The sequence below is a fragment of the Molothrus aeneus genome, chromosome Z, assembly GCF_037042795.1.
Source record: "Molothrus aeneus isolate 106 chromosome Z, BPBGC_Maene_1.0, whole genome shotgun sequence".
In the NCBI taxonomy this organism is placed as follows: domain Eukaryota; kingdom Metazoa; phylum Chordata; class Aves; order Passeriformes; family Icteridae; genus Molothrus; species Molothrus aeneus.
This window is the reverse complement of record NC_089680.1, coordinates 59,876,733-59,894,083: the sequence shown is the minus strand read 5'-3', so window position 1 is coordinate 59,894,083 and position 17,351 is coordinate 59,876,733. Positions and strand designations below refer to the sequence as shown.

At 42.5% G+C, this 17,351-nt stretch overlaps 1 protein-coding gene across 2 annotated transcripts in view; it reads left to right on the top strand.

Moving 5' to 3' along the window:
- ARB2A (ARB2 cotranscriptional regulator A) overlaps positions 1-15,385 on the top strand; it is a 263,785-nt gene extending 248,400 nt beyond the window's left edge. For both annotated transcript variants that reach the window (XM_066568884.1, XM_066568883.1), the window contains one exon: positions 13,158-15,385. In XM_066568884.1, the coding sequence (XP_066424981.1) occupies positions 13,158-13,300 (143 nt within the window). In that variant the 3' untranslated portion in view covers positions 13,301-15,385. The remainder of the gene's footprint in view (positions 1-13,157) is intronic.
- Positions 15,386-17,351: the final 1,966 nt, after the last annotated feature.

Here is a 17,351-nt window from a genome sequence, read left to right as displayed (position 1 = left end):
CCATACATTCTAAGAATTTCCTGGACTGCCTCTTTACTGCTGTATTAAGTTCCCAGCAGATGTCTGGTAGGTTGAAGTCACCCACAAGAACAAGGGCTGATGAACTTGAAACATTACCTAGTTGCTTATAGAATAAGTCATCTACCTCTTCTTCCTGGCTGGGTAGACGATAACAGACTCCCAGTAGGGTGTCAGCCTTGTTGGCCTTCCCCTTAATTCTTACCCATAGACATTCAACTCCATCTTCCTTAGTTTCAATTTCTACAGCATTTAAAGTCTGCTTAATATAAAGGGCCACCCCTCCTCCTCTTCTTCCTTTCCTGTCTCTTCTGAGTAGCTTGTATCCATCCAGTGCGGTACTCCAGCTATGTGAGTCATCCCACCATGTTTCTGTGATGGCAACTACATCAGAGCTCTGCTGTTGCACCATGGCCTCTAGTTCTTCTTGTTTCTTGCCCAAGCTGCATGCATTGGTATACATGCACTTCAGCTGGGCTACTGACTTCGCCCCTGACTTAGCCTTGCAACCCTTGGGCCTGCTTCCAGATAGCTCAGCTGCTTCCCCTTCCCCCTTCAAACCTAGTTTAAAGCCCTCTCAATGAGGTCTGCCAGCTCATGAGCTAAAAACCTTTTGCCCTTAACAGAGAGATGTACCCCATCTGGTTCCAGCAGAGCAGATGCTGTAAAAGTTTCCCCATGATCAAAGAATACAAAATTTTGCTGATGACACCAACCCTTAAGCCACTTGTTGATGATGAGGATTCTCCTGTTTCTTTCTTCATTTTCCTCCGCCACCAAAGGGACTGAGCAGAACACTACCTGTGCCCCTGCCCTATCAACTACCTGCCCCAGTACCCTGAAGTCCTTTCTAATTGCCTTGACACTCCTCTTTTCAATCTCATCACTGCCAGCCTGGAGCATCAGCAGTGGGTAATAATCAGAGGGCTGAATCAGCCCAGGAAGTCTCTCAGTGATATTTTGTACCCGGGCCCCAGGGAGGCAACAGACCTCCCTGTGGGATGGGTCTGGTCAACATGGGGCCCTCAGTTCCCTTCAGAAGGGAATCACCTACTACGATTACCCTTCTTTTCTTCTTGATTCTAGAGGTGGTGATCCATCTTACAGATGAATCATAACTGGGGGGTTCACAGGGCAGATAATTTTCTCCTAAATCATCTAGTTGGGCCTCTAGATCCAGGACCTCATACCTATTCTGAAGTGGTACCTGGTTGGATGATGGGGATGGGGAGGAGTTTTTGCTATTACCTCCCCAAATGGGGACCCATTTCCACTCCTCTTCATCTACTGGGTGCCCTTCTATTGCCTGAGAGTGGGAGGCATATAAGTCCTCAGTCTCTCAGTCAGAGGCCTCCCTTAAAGATGGAAGGGCTGAGCTCCACCAGTCTATTTCCCTTTCACTTTCCCTGATACTCCTTAACCTTTCAACTTCCTCCCTAAGCTCAGTCACCAGTGAAAGGAGGTCGTTCACTTGTTCACACCGCAGGCAGGTCTCCTCCAACACACTCCCTGAAGCCACTGATAAACTCAAACACTCTGGGCATGGATGGGTCTGAACAGAAACATCTTTTTTGGAGGGCTCGACTTGGTCACTTACACTTGTACCAGCCACAGTTTTTGACCGTGTAGAAACCATTACTAACAGACACCTCAAACACAACCAGGCAGCAGAAAGACCTCAAAGAACACAGAGGACTCCTTACTAGCAAGAGAGCAAGTTACTAAGCAAGTAACCCTGCCTGCTTGCCCTGCCTGTGCAAACTGCCGTGCAAACTGCCTTGTATACGCCCCACAGACTCACCACACCCCTGTTTGCCCGCTCCTGTTCACCACACTCCCCAGAGGCTTCTTCTAATCAGCCACTCAGCAGCAACACAGGAAGCTCCACCCCTAGTTCCTCACTGACTCACAATGGCAATCCACTCACCTGCTCACAATCTTCTCCATCACCATCTTCTCACCATTTTTCTCACTAGTACAGCTTTGCAGACACCTGGAAGTGGGTCATATAAGTCCTAGATGCCCAGGATGGGGGAATGTAATACATGTATATATATAAACAGCAGTTGGTGTGATGCAAACAAGAAAAATTTATATGGTATGGGTTAGTCATAAATTACTTACTACAAGTGCACAAGGGTTATTCACACATCAAATATACAAATTTTTATTTTTTACAGAAATTTCTTTATACTTACTTGGCATAACTAAAATTTTATCAGACTTTAAGGAATTTGTTATTTACTCCCCAAACATGATTTTTAAACTCCATTTGTTAATTGTTGTTTGTATTCTGGTGGCCCAGCTTCATCTCCCATGGCATTTTACAAACTCAGATATGTTTCCTTTCCATTAAATCATTAAGAAAATGCCCTGAATTTCCCATGAAACTATCATTCTCACCTAGGAGATAAACATCTCATTTCTCTGATCCTGGAGAGTAGGGCAACTGCAGTTTCAGATTTGTCCTCTTTTTCTGTCCTCACCACTACATCTGGGTAGTAGGGTCATCTTGTGTTCAGCTTTTTTTAATACTTGCCAAATACTTGTCTGACTTGCCAGTCAGACCTGGGAAAACATGGAGAAGAAAGATGTGTTGGATGCCAGCAGCTGGAAGACAAAGGTGTTTGTGAGGAGAAACTGGATGGGTGCACTAGCAGTGAGGTAGAGGAAGTCTTCCTGAAATGGCTGAAGCAAAGTCAGAAAAAGGCAGAAATTGGTGGGCCATGAGAGCAGGACAGCTGAGATCAGTGTGTGGATGAGATGGAGCAAGATCAAAGCCAGGCACTGAGCATGAGTTCAAGGAGAGCTGCCAGGTGAGCATGTTATAGAAGAAGAATTCAGAATTGGATTTCCTGGAGAAACAGGTGTTCTGGAGAAACAGATGTCCCAGGTGGATGAAAAACAGGCAAGGAGTAGGAAGAGATTCATTTGAAATGAAGCCTTAGGAAGGAGATTAAAGGGTATTCCTGCCACTGTGGCTTGGACACATACTTAGCATTATGGGGCAGGGGGAGAGGGGGACATGGAAACACTATATCTGCCTGAGACCCTTGGGAATATTTTCACTGCCAAGCCTGATGTGTTTCTGTGCATGTACAGAAGTGATATCATTATAACGTGCAAACTTTAAGGTCAGGAGCTGAGGTGTTTGTGGAGCTTAGACACTTCAGGGTGTGGTGAGTGACTGAATTGGGATTTTCAGGATCACTTGGATTTAGGCTCTTCAGTTTCACCTCTCTTGATCTAAGGAAGTGAATCCTTTGCGGCAGGTGGTGGCTCCTGAAGTTGGTCTCCAGCAAAAGCAGGAAAGCAGATCAACAGCCCCATCTTAGCCCACCATTTGCTAACCCATTTCTGCAGGAGCAGCCATCAGAAGGGGAGGATCAGGTGCAGATGAAGTTAGGTTTCCCACAGGACCAAAGTTGGCACTGTAGAGGTAGCACTTGGATTCTTGAGTTTTTTTCATTTTACCTGTCACAGGATTAGCCTCTGAAGACAAATCAAGGGGAAGTGCCTTTTCTGTGACTGCTCCAGGACTAGGGAGAGGATGAATGGCGCCAGTGGCACATTGGAGGAGTTTAATTGTGTAGAGTCAGGTTAGGTTAGGCTAGGTTAGGTTAGATTAGGTTAGGTTAGGTTAGGTTAGGTTAGGTTAGGTTAGGTTAGGTTAGGTTAGTTAGGTTAGCTTGGGGCCAGCCAGAGGCAGTAGTCCCAAGATGAAGCAGATGGGTTAGTGAATACCATTGTACCGGGGAAAGTGCTCTGGACTTGGATTGACTGTAGTCTTTTGTCTACATGGATACAACAGGACACTATAATCAAAGTAAAAAATTCAGGAGGAAAACATGCTTTTGAACTATTTCTTATCTAGAAGATTTTAAACATTTTCCACTGTGGGAAGGGAGAGTTAGTGTATTCATTAAAGGCTTGCAAGGTATGAATTCAGATTCTCACTAAAATCATAAAAACACACTGAATGTTCATGTGTTTCATGCCCCACACATGTTCTCATTGCAGCTTGTTCCTTAGACACAGGCTCATTCCTGTCCCCCAGAAGACCTTATTTACTTCCACAGCTGCTGTGTCAGCATCCACACCAGTCTTCAAGCTCTGCTTCTGGTGTGAAAGAACAGAAAATTATATTCTGCTACTTTATTTTAAAATTGCTTTAGTGTAATTTGTTTGTGTGTTCAAAACTTCACAAATTGGCAAGTAGTATGTTCTTATCCTGCTAGTGATTAAGAACCTTTTTACGTCTTTAGTGTTTGGGGTGTCTCTTCTGTCATGTTAACATGTTTTAAAGCTTTGCTGCCTCTCCTAGCTGCTCTTTGGTGCCCGCATTGCCATTTCCATGGTGTTGCATTGGCTGCTGTGTTTTTGGAAAGTGCAAAACTGTGTTGGTTTATGCCTATGCTGCTGGTACATCCAGATGTTTGATGGCACAATTACTATTTAGAAACAAATAATCATAAAATATCATTACAAAGAGGAGCTATTTTCTAAGCAGCTGGTTGTTTCCCTTGTCCTGGTATCACTGTAGAATTTCTTGCATTAGTAGAGTTCTCACAAGATAGCAAGAGTGTATATCCTTCTGGTCTCTGCCCCATGGGCAGTAAAAAGCTGTGGGATTTTGGAATAAACTCAGATTTAAAAATCAGCCCTTGGGTATTTAAGATTAAAGTAACTTGCAGGAATTGCTGCAGAATGTTTTAAATTAGTTTAAATATAGTTTATAATACCTGTATGCTTGTTAACATCAGCGGCATTGCTGTGTGAACAGAGCCCTGCTGTGGGCTCAGCAGAGCTCAGGTCCATTCCTCATTTTGGCTGAGCCACTTGGTTTGCAAAAGCACAGTAATGATGACTTTTCCCTTACAAAACTCTGTTAGATGTGTCTTTGCAAAGCAGTGAGGAAAAGGGGGTATAACTGATGGCTTGCATCATGCTGCAGCGTGTTAAGATCTGTCAGGTATATTAGTATTTTTCAGGTTTATAACCTGTGGAAGCTGTGAGGCTTGAACAGTTGGTTTTCAGTGGTTTCACCCAAGAAGTCTTGTGGTTGTAAGTTCTCTCATAAAGTGACGAGTTCTGAGCAAGTCGAAACTTCCTTTATTTAAAAGCCAACTTTCTCCTAGTTGAGAAAATAATTGTTTCAAATGCTATCTACTTTATTTGTGCTCTTGCTTGCAATTTTATATAGATGTTTTCCCTAATTCATGATAGAAAATATTCTTGGGCATTTAAAAAATTGTCTCACTAACGTGTATTATTCAAATGCTTCAGAGCTACTGTGAAGTACCTTGCTAATACAATCAATTTTAGATGTTGTTTAGATAAAGCCAATGAAGTCACAGAAGCAACAAGCCTGGATAGAAAGAAACTCGGGAAGTTACTTAATTTGTCCATATTTCCCAGGGTGAGGTCAGCTATACCCATAATATTCCTAAGACATGGTTGTCTAACCTATTCTTAATTTCCATTGGTGAGATCCTGCACCTACCATTGGTATGTTCTTAGCCCAAAAATATCTTTGTAAGATGTAACCTGAGTATCCCACCTCGCAATTGTCAGGTAAGGAATTTTATACTTGAATTACATACAGTAAGGGTGAAGTTACAGGTATGAATAGATAGATGGAGGGATAGATTGACAGACAGACAGTGCTGTTGATATACATGCTATGTAGATGGAGATAGATATATGAAGATTGTATAGAGATAGGGATAAAGATAGCAGTAGAGAGGTGAACACATATACCGATATAAATACAACTTCAAACCCTACCTTCTTCTCTCTGCATGGTACACCATTTTAACATGAGTTTTAAAATCTATGGTTGCATAATATTGCGCACATCTTTACTGGATCTCTTCTTCAAGGAAATGGCTTGCTCTCCTGCAAAAATTTATTGCATTGGAAATTGCTGTCTCTGAGAATGTCATTCAGACACCATCTTTACCTTTTTTAATGTATACTCAAAAGAAAATTGCTTGACTCTGGTGAACCAGACAATGACCTAACTTTTGGTAACCTGTGCTCGGGAGAGAATGACCTCACAAGTTTCACTTATTTGGCCAGTTCACATGTAGAGGAACAAACAAATGACCTGTGCTCATAGGACTGCCCTTAATATTAAATGAAGAGTAGTGAAAAATAATGATGGTCGTGTCAGAACTCCTGTCTCTTTCCTACTTTGCAGACCTTGCTTGCAATGAGCTTTTGTCTGGATCTTTGCATCTTGTTGCTCAGAGGACAAGAGAAATTTACAAATTTTTTTTTACTCTTTTTAATCACTTGCTTCTTGTGGGAAGTTGGTGTGTTGTAAACAAGGAGTAGAAGAAAAGCAAATTGCAAGTATGGGAGTTCAGAGGTGAACTTTTTTCTTGGTAGGATGCTTGTTGCTCTGTTTTTATCATCCCACTAAAGATTATTATAGATAATAAGTGGTTATTATCTATAATAACCACTTATTATCTATAATAAGATATATTATTATATATCTTATATATATAAGATATAAGATATATATAAGATATAAGATATTTTTGTTGGACAACAAAAATAAGAACTGCTTTGTGTCACAGTAGATAATAACTAAGTAAAAAATTTCTTTAGTGTGTGTAGTCTAGTTTCCAGCATTGCTATGATTTTTCTTATATTGAGTCTTAACCAGTTTATTGTGTGCCTAAGCCCACTTAATAAGCTGTATTTCATGTCTTCAAATGGTTCTGTTTCTTCCCTCTTGGCTTCTCCAAAGAATTCATTTCCCTACAGTTACTTTCAGATTATTATCATGTCCATGACTACACAAACGATTACTTCTTAGCCAAACTAAACACATCAAAGTTTGGGGATTGTTTTGAGGTTGAGTTTTTTTATGTCCCCTCAGAAATTACTGTTTTCATGTCATTAATTGGTGTTTAGTTTATATCTTAATTTTGCCTAAGTTTTTAATCTTTCTTTACCATTGTGACATCTAGAAGTGCTTAAAAACTCCTGAGGTCATTGAATCTCAATGTTCTTGAGCTTGTGGACTCGTTCACAATTTTTCCAGAAGTTCTCGTTTTCCTAATCAGAACTATTGCATGATTTTAGGCAAGATGTATTTTTTTTAATCTCCTTTTCTGTTAGCTTTACTGGGGATGCTCTGAGAGCTTCTTCTGTTTTGGGGTTTGAGACCTGGATGTTTACATCAGTAGACCAAACTAGTCAAAAAGACACAATAATTTCTTCCCATGAAGATCAACAGGGTAAAGGAATTTTAAGTAGAGAAACCCTATGAATTAAAAGTAGTTATGTCATACTTGATAGTATCTGATTTACTGGAGAGTAAAAAATTGAAATTCCTGTTCAGAAATAGCTTTGTGATATGAAGTAAATTGTAAGCATACGGAAAGATGAATGCAGGACAGGCAGGTAGCATCTCTTATTCACACCTAAGTGCATATTTGAACAGTATTGTTATATTGCTACAGAACTCAATACCTAATAATTAAAGAAGTTCTTCAATGTGTGCATGGATAATATGATAAAGAAAGAAAGAAACTTCCATTGATTCATAACTTTCAGGAGAAAAAATCCTTTCTGAAAGGTCTGCCACACTTGTCTATGCAGTCAAATGGAGTTGGCTTATCTGTTAGTTTACCTATAAAGGACAAATTAATTGTGTTGCTTTTCATGTTTAATAATGTTTAAAGTGTTTCATTCCTGCAAATGCCCACAAAAGTCTGTATTTCAACCTCCGAACCATTTGAATCAAGTTCTGATAAGACTGAGTGCCTTTTAGATACCTAGCTTGAATCATAAATGTAAAAGCAACCTGTCTACAGACAAGGTGGCTAAGCTACTTGCATTGGCATTTTGCAGCATGACAGGGTCTCAGTGTAGATCATGATCACAGGGAGCAAACTCTCTGCTGAGCAAGACCTTGTTGAAGAGCAGCAGAATTCTCCATCCCAATGGGGACTAAACCCCAAGGCGTGGAACACCCTTAATTCATTTTGAAGCCCGCGCTATTTAGCAATGAGCTGTCACTTAGAGAAGCAGACCTGAGGTCAGCCCTGTGGCTAGTATCTGTGGAGAAGCTTTTCAACCTGGAAACTTTTCTCTGCAGAAATATTTCAGCATTAAGGCATGTATGAAGATCTCTCACAGCTCCTGTGCAGCAGGAAACCTTTGTCCCACACATCTTGTAAACGCAGTGGGGGGCCACCATTGTGCTGTGCATCTTCTGAGCACCGCGGGAGGAGGCTTTTGTCTGACACAGTGGGCAGGCACTGTAGGAGGGCACCTTTGTCCTGCACAGCCAGTAATCGCTCTGCAAGAGCGAATTATGGTGATTGCAGAGCTCTTCTCTCTCCAGACACTCTGCTTTCAGATGGAGGAATTTTTCAGCCTTGCTAGGTGAAGAGCTGCTTTTCCTGAGTGGAAGTGGAAAGGGAAGACAGTGAAAGTGCCTTTGCATGCGTGTATGCAAATGGCCATCAGGATCATTCACATAGTCATATTGCATTACCACCCCTGCAGGCACCATTCCCAGTTTCAGTCTTTGCTTTTCCTCTTCCCTGTTTTTCCTACCCATTTAGGCTGCCCTTTTGATTATTATTTCTTTGTTCCTTCTTATGTTTGTACTATCTCCTATTCAATATGCTATTCCTATATTCTGTATCTATATTCTTAGTATTCTTTCAGATGACTAATAACCACATTTAAAAGACTTGAGCCCAAATACCAATCTTTCTGGGACTTCACAGGTATATTTCCAACCCCATATTACTACTTATTATTTGTCTTCTCAAATGCTTTAACCACTTATCCAAAAGTGTGCCAGTGCCCATTTTCTAGAGTCCAAGATGATGTACAATGGGAAAGGCATAACGCGACATCTGTGAGATGGGATGGGATGAGATGAGATATGAGACAAGATGCTGAGTCTGGACCCTGTAGAGATGTGATGTGTACTGCAGCTGCTGGTGGACATGCTGCTGGCAGCTAGAGCCAGTGCAGGTATGGCAGCACATATTTGGGAGCTGCATTACTGTAGATCTCAAGTGTTTGCGGGCCCCTTGACTGGCATAAAGCAACTAATTTGCAAGTGAGAGGTAGGAGTGACCATAGTGAGCAGTGAGGGTCATAATCCATTTTAAGTGATTACATTGGTTCCCACTGCCTCAAGGCTGCCACGTTGACCTATGTCAAAAACACAGTAGTGGATAAGTCTCTCACCTGCTGATTTTTGTTATTCAATTGAGTTTGGGTTTTATCTATTCTTGTCAAATTTGAGCCTGTTGTGTCTGCTGTTATCCTAGAGGTGCTTGTGATTTTTTATAATGTTGATCCCTTTCTTTACCGGTATTCAGACATGAATTTTATGTGTGGTAGTTAGTTTCAATTAATCCTCCTTTTCTCAAATTAGAAATTTCTTTTCTTCTCATTCCCACCTCAGTCCTCTGGTGCCAACCTGATTGTACATGAATTCTCAGAAATAATTGCCAGTAGTCCAGCAAGTTCTTTAACTGATTCCCTGAAGACCCACATATGCATGTCATCCAGACCTGATAATTTGGATATTGAATTTTTAAAAGTATTCCCTTACCTGGTTTTTTGTATCAACAGCTGTATTGTCAAGTCTTCATTATTTCTAATTATATATCTCTTTATGGTACTTGGTAAATTGATTCTGGAACTTGTTCACTGTTTTACTGTCATTACTCATTTCACCTCACACATTAATGGTTCCACCATCTTTTTGGAGCTCCTTTCCAATGATGTTATGCACGTGTTAAAATATATATTCATTTCTCTCTACATCTCTTCATGCTGGCAAGTGGGAGGCTGGTTTGCTTTTTGACGTTTCTGTCATTTATTTCAGTGGAGCTGGGACTAGGAGGGATTTATACTTTTTTGTTCTGCAATTGTTGCCTTCCCATATTTTAGAGTATTCTTGCGGTTTCCCACACTTAACAGGGTTTTTATATCTTTTCCATGCCGCATGCTTCTAAGATTTCTCAAAGAGCTAATATCTGAAATCACTACATGCTGTGTAACAGCCCATCAATTAATACAATATATTGAATCATAGTTTATCATCACAGCTGTTGAAATTAGTGAGCACTAAGAATATCTGTCTCAGAGGACCTTGGCTTTAGAACAACTGCTTCTTATTGTCTGTCTCTTAAAAATTATTCTTTCTGTTAAGAAATAGATGGCTATTCATGCATTTAATTTAGATCTGTGTACTGCTAAATACACAATTGAGATTGCAGTCGTCAATGGTATTTTTCCTCTGGCAAAAATCTTATGGCTAAAATCTGTTGTCACCCTTAGGACATAATTCCACTTGCTTTGGTTGAATTTTCCAAGCCTTTGGTATATAAATCATAAATGCACAGTGTGTGCAATGTTAAATTTTTAGAGGTCTCTCTTTATTAGTAGTTAAATGTGAATATGTGAGGGCAAAATTTGACCTTTAGAAATGACTGTAAAGGTCCAAGGCAGATACTTAGCAAGCTTTTCTTATTGCAATATTAATCAAGCAAAGAATCATCATAATCCTGGAAACTAAATATCCATTGTAGTGATTTTATCACCAGGGAAATTGTTCATCTGCCAGTAAGATTGTTACTAGGAAAAGGAAAATAGGGAGTGTTAAAATTGCTTTAGACTGCTGAATCATTGAGTCCCTCTAGACTCAAAGCTTGAATTGTTTTTTGAGAAGAGTGGGTTGAGAGGAGTTGCCACAGGAAAGCTGTAGGTTAATCAGTTTCAGTAACACTAGTGAATGTGAGTGTGATCTCTCTTGGGAACATGAGGAAAGTGCATGGGAGAAGGCAGGATGAAGAAAGACACAGGGAGGCTTCAGAAACTTACTCTTTTTTTTGTTTGTTTTGGCTTGTTTTGTTTTGTGTTTGTTTTTGTTTTTGTTTTCTCATTTTTTGTTTCTGGATGACCCTTTTACAGAGGAGGAAGGTTGTTGATGAAAAAGGAAGAAGGGAAAAAAACCCATATTATTCACAGCCTATATTTTCATCTTAATCCAGTGGATATTAATGATGACTATTACAATCAAGATGGAGAATGCAGACAGGCGGAAGTGAGAAAGATGTGTTTGTGTGGGAGATATCTGTGTAGGGACCAGAAAGCCACATGGAAAGATGTTTTGCCTTCAGGGCTCAAAGATGTGTTCACCATATGCTGGGAAGGAGGTGAAACCGCTGTGCAGGAGTGTCCTTACAGTGTGTTAGGACAGCCTGTCCCTCCATAAAATCAGCTTTGGTAGATGACTTTTGTGTGCATGGTGGCAGTGGGCCGTCACAGTATACCGAGCCAAGCCATAACCTCAGGGACATGTCCGTTAGGCTGCAGGTTTTGCTAGAAGGGAAGCTTTATCCTCCTGCTGTGTTGGGCCACTTCTGTGTTTCCCGGGTGGGGAACGATTCTTAAGGAGTATTGCTATGAGGAGTCTTACAGGGGATGGGATAGGTGATCTGTATTGAAAGCCACCTGCAGGACAGAGTTAGAGAAACTTCTGTGTTGGACAGGACCCTTGGGATCATGGAGCCCAACTCAACACAGCACTGCCAAGTCCAGCACTTGATAAGATGGACTACCTCTCAGCAAAAATAATTTCTACAATGATGAGTGAATTTAAAGGTGGAAAGCATTTGTATAAAAGGAGGATGTGGGAAAATTCTGGAAGATGTCATGAGTTGTCTCTGTAAAATGAATATGAAGAGGGAGAGGAAAATCTGTGTGTGCATGTGACATGCTCTTTGTACGAAAACATCTCTTTGTGTGAGAAGTAGTGTCTTTCTAGAGAGTGCTTTTTTGAGGGTTGCTTTGCTTGTGTGATCGCTGCCTTTGAGGGTGCAGGGACGTGCAATATGGCAGGTAGTGCCTCCATCAAAGACTTGGCGGGGGGGGGGGGTGTTGGCCCACCAAGGATGCTCCATGGATGGATGCCTAGAGGGTCCTGACAGGGCTGTGAAGCTAGGAATGAGGGAAATGCCATGCCAGAGCAGCTATCTCATATCCCAGGTACTGATGGCCACCCTATGTCCTGCAGGGACCATCATCCACCCTGGACTGTATCGCTTTCCACCTGCCAGGCTGTGGCCACTGTGTCCCTCATTGTTGTCACTCTCAGATTGTGAAACTGTCACAGAACTGTTGCTAGGTAACAAATGTGGTTGCTGTGTCTCAACGAATAGCTGAAGGGGAAAGTGAAGTGTTGCACCATTGTAGAGTAACCATAGCAATGACCTACTATCACAGACTAAAGAATTATCATTAGCAATGTTAAAGTATCAAACAGAGGCCCAGGATCCAAAGACTACCAGGCAGTATCTCTGCATAATTGGGTTACCCAGGAAGAGGTCCCAACTCTTTCACACCCCTTGGCTGCCTATCTCCATTGTCTTGGTTTTGTTTTGGGGGTTGGTTGTGGGGGGGGAAGGAGGAGGAAGTGTGGTTGTTTAAATAAAGCAAATGTGTTGAGGAAGGCACTTGCAAAACAATAGAAGCATACAGCAAAATAAAATACAGAGATAAATCTGTGTGCAAAGGGAAGATACAAATAGGAAAGGTCCACTTTACTGTCTCAATATTATCTGTGGGAGCAGGTGCACAAAGGATGCCTTCGTGATGCATGAGATGTAGTTCAGATCAAGTGTTCTCTTTCACTTGAAAACAGATATGCCAGGCTAGAAGCAGTATAAAATGAAAAATAAATAATATAAAGTATGTCTGAAAAGTAGACACTTTCTTTTTCCCAAGGTAGGTCAGATCAGTGAGCTGCTTCAGTGACCTTTTATTAGCAGAGTGCTTTGAGACCTTATTTTCCCAGATACGAGACATGTTGAGGACCTCTGATTGTGATGTGGGTGGCTGTGCATGTGCATACATGTATCTTTGTGCATGTGTCTGCCTGCTTGTGTGTGCAGTTTTTCTTGTCAGCTGCCCCAGAGCTCAGCAGCAGGACAGCTCTGACCCTTCCCAGGCTCTCTCCAGACCAGCTGCAGCAGCTGGGTGTCCTCTGTGAGTTTTGCATTTTTACATTTTACAGAGCATTTATCCTGTGAACACCCAGCAGGTCAGAGAACGACCCCTAGTCAAACTGTCACCTTTGTATTTTGCAGGTACAGAACGCCATGAACTAACTTCTTGGAAGAGTTTTCCATCTGTTTTCAAATTCTTCAGTGAGGCTGTAAAGGCGAAGAACAGCTTGGTGAAACCAACCCCAACAAGGCGCTCCAACAGGATAAAATACGAAGAATTCTAAAAGGAGGGGAGGAAAAAAAACCACCTCCACCACCACCAATGTCTTTGCTGCTTGTTTTCTGCAAGGAGTCTCCCACCCCCTCATTAGATTGTTTTCTTCCTAGAGCACAGGGTCGTGATGTATACATCTAAATAGCGTTTTGCATTATTTCTAGATGAGTGCAACTGTCAAAGCAATATGGGTTCACTGGTTGTGCTTCCTGTGGGCTGTAACTTGGATTTTGTGCTGCCCATCAGTGTGCAGATTAAGGCTGACAGTGGTACTGCACAGTGCAGCATGGTGCAGCTCTAATTGCCCTGACATAGCCCTGCACCAAGCTGATGCCAGAATTTAACAGCTTCTTCGCAGTCCTATTGCCTGCAGGATATTTTGCAGCTTCCTTCTATTTTGAGACAGAACGAACTACAAATTAATCTTTTCTAAAAGATGGACCTAACTCATACCAGCCTATGATTTTACACCTAGTAGCCTTCCCTTTCTCTGGGACCAAGTGGAATTGACTTCTAACTCTGTCATTTTTCTGCTGGCAAGAGTGTCCAAGAACTTTGGCCCAGAATTCTAGAAAGGCTCTGTTGTTGAAGAGATTTTCTCTTGCTAGATCAACAGCATTATCTGTAGATCTTCTCTTCCTTTGGAAAGCTCTACTTTAAAAAATGCCTATTCATTAACAGGCTGGATCACACTGTGAAATATGACAGAAAAAAAAAAAAAGACACACTGCATATTCTTTTTGTTTCTTTTTAAACACAAAAATGCTTCCATTTTCATATGCTGAGTTTGTAATGAATTGCCATCCCATGATTATTCCCTTTTCCCTAAACTCACAGGTTCCTCCTCACTTTTCCAGTCTCTCTGACAAAGGTTGGCCAGCAGGGCACTCTGTAGGGATTTCACACCATGCATAGGGGGTATGTGGCTGGAGCCATAACTGTGGTGTTAGGCAGGTTTTCTGCACTAAAACTAAGGGAAAAGATGTGCTTGATGGCATGCCCAGTGAGCCAGCACTCTAATTAAGCTCCTTTGGTGTTGATAATACTGAATTAAAGTTGTCCTTTCTTTAATGGCCATGCCCACCTCGCCTCTGATGCTGTTAGTGGCAAGGAGGTGCCACTTAGACATGAGTTTTGGACCCAATCCCGCCCTCTCCTACGCAGTGTGTCCAATCAATCCTACAGCTGGGGGCCAGAAGTGGTGGTGGGGAGCATTAAAAGACAATGCCAAAGCAGGGGTAACCCTTCTATGCCACGGAGCAAAAGCAGAAATGCTCATAGTGAGGTGTAAAGGGAAACCCAGCTGGGTTTGGGCCTAAATCCTCCAGGTGGGGGGCTCTCAGCACCTAGAGTGCTTACATCCATCCCTACCTGCTCATACTGGCAGCAAGGCTTCACTTCCCCAGCTGCTGCTTCCTGTCATCTTGCTGCATTTGAGCTCTGCCCTTGGGGAAGGGTGCTTGGAGCAAACCCCTGGAAGGGCCATTGCCTGTGTGGAGGGAAGTGCAGTATCTGTGCCTGGAGGATTTTCTTCTTGGAGGGGAGCCTGTTGCTGAAGTGAGAGTACTGTGCCCATATTCCTGTGGCATCCAGTCTCTGCCTTCACTCCCAGTCAGAGGATGCTGCTGCCTGTGGCCAGCCTCACCCCCCCTGCCAGGGTCTAGACCCCCCCCTCCCCAGGTCCGTGTCCACCCTAGCCCCCTGGATCCTGTGTGTTCAGGGACAAGGCAAGAGTTTACATGGTGTGGTTTGGCTGTCCGTGCTTCATCCTGCAGCCAGGGAAGATGCAAAGGCCAGGGAAGTTTGCACATGCACACACCAGACCTGCCACTCTCCATCTCTGTGGAAGTGAGATGGACTCTCTAGGGTGCCCAAATATTGGAGGAGCAGATCTATTTTTTTAACTGTTGATGAGAAACAAACTACATTTTTACTGTAATGCTTATCATTTTCTAAAAAATTTTTCTTTACTGTGCCCTGGGCCCAGCTCACATTATCGCTCCTGTGGGGGGGCTGCAGAGCAGAGGGGATCCTCACCACTGGTACTGCTCTGCTTGCAATGAACAAAAAATAAATATGCTCTCTTCTTCTTGCACACTTTGTGTCCTTGTGTTGAGCTCCACAGAAGCCTCTGTCTCTGGTGGGTAGGGTGGGGGCTGCATGGGCAGCAGCTCCACCAACCTCAGAATACATGCAGGGGGGGCAAGTGTGTTTGCAAACAGGACCCCATATGGTTGCAGGGTTGGGGCTAGAAGGTGTGAGGGGGTTGAGGTTCATTTGTTCCATGGATGGGCTGCATGTCCTGCCCTGTGGCTCAGCCCACGAGCATGGGCTTCTCTCCACACACTCCACATCATCCATAGGAAGCCACATAGCCAAGTGGGCCGCACCATCCTGTCCCCTTTACTGTTCAGAAACATGAAACCATAAAGTTACACCAAGGGAGAAGTTTGACCAGTTTTTTGGGGAGGGCCTTTTGCAGGGGATGTGGGTTAGAGATGGAGGAGGCAGTGTTTGCAGCCTCAGATGAAGAGGGTGCATGGTCTGCAGAAAGAGAGGAAGGTGTGGGAGTATCCCAGCATGTACCACCGCATTAGTGTCGCATGGAAAGGTGACAATGGTAACCCTGCAGCACACTAAGGAGGGATGAGTGTTGATTTAGCCTATTCCTTTGGATTGATGTTTTTAAAGATGCACACCACTGGCCCCTCAGGCCATGATGTCTTTAGGAGACAGAGGTTTGACATCACCCTCCTCCTGGTTTCATCACAGCAAAGCTCCCTGACGTGGACATGGTGCACCAGCGTCTGCCCTAGGTAGCTTTGGAGCTACGAGTTCAAAAGTGGACAGAAAAAAAGACCAAAAACACAACAAACCCCCAAATGGAAAACAACAACAGAAAACCAACAAAACCGACCCTACAACAGGATCTAGGAAAACTCCCAGCTCCTTGTCGCCCAAAAGGTTTGCACACCATTGTCCAAGTCAAAATGCTGCCGTTAAAGCCATGGACCAATGAAAGCAGTGCTTCGTTGTCAAGAATGGAGAATAAGAAAGAAATGTTCCTAGCAGAAAACAGCCAGCAGGCCCCCAAACACAGTAGGGTTGTGTGGAAAAAGAAAGAAAAAAGGCAGAGGAGAAGCAAAGATATCCCTCACTTTCATTGTGCATACATGGCAGCGCACTGGTTACAGTTACAGTTCTCACAGTGTGATTCTCCCAGACTCAGAAGAAGCCGCTGCTTTTCATGGAAATGTGCGTTTTTCCTCTGTCTCTGAGAAACATCACTTACTGTGGGTAGTGGAGTATTTCTCCCCTCTAGAAATTTCATTCAGAAGTACAAATGAAAAGTGTCACATCTAAAACTGCATGGAGCCACATATTGCACCATTCTCAAGTCAACCAAACCAAAAATAACCTGCCAAGAAATGTGTACATCCCTCGTACACCAGGGTAGAGCTGTCTTACAGAGTGGAAGGATGCATGTGTGTGTGTGTGACTGCACGCATTCATGGATATCTCGATCTCACAGGGATGTGTGTGTGTGTGCATGTGTGTGTGCGTCCGCATTATGTTGATGTACTCGACAAAGTGTGAAAAATGTACTTCTATAAAAACTTGAAAGGAGATGTCATTTATCATTGTATCATCATAATACCACAAATTTCACTTTTCTGTTCCATTTTGGATTGCATGTGTTAGAGAGTATTTCACTAGATCAGTGACAGCTCTTTATTTGCATAATTATATGCTCTGGTCTGAAGAGAAAACTAACCCCCAAATTTCATGGGTCACCAAACTGCAACAATCAATGTTTTATCACATATGCTAAGCAAAACCTAAGGAGCTATATGAAGTTTCTTGTGGATTTTTTGCTCCTCAGAAAATTAAAGATGTGCCTCCTGAATAGATGCAAAATCTTTCCAAGCTCTTTGTAGCTGAATTCCATTTGAAGGGAAAACTAGAGATTAGCTCGTAGATCTGGATTTCAAACCCACTAGCATTCTTACTTCAAAGTGGATTCAGACAAGAAGATTTACTGCATCTCTAAATTTTGCCAT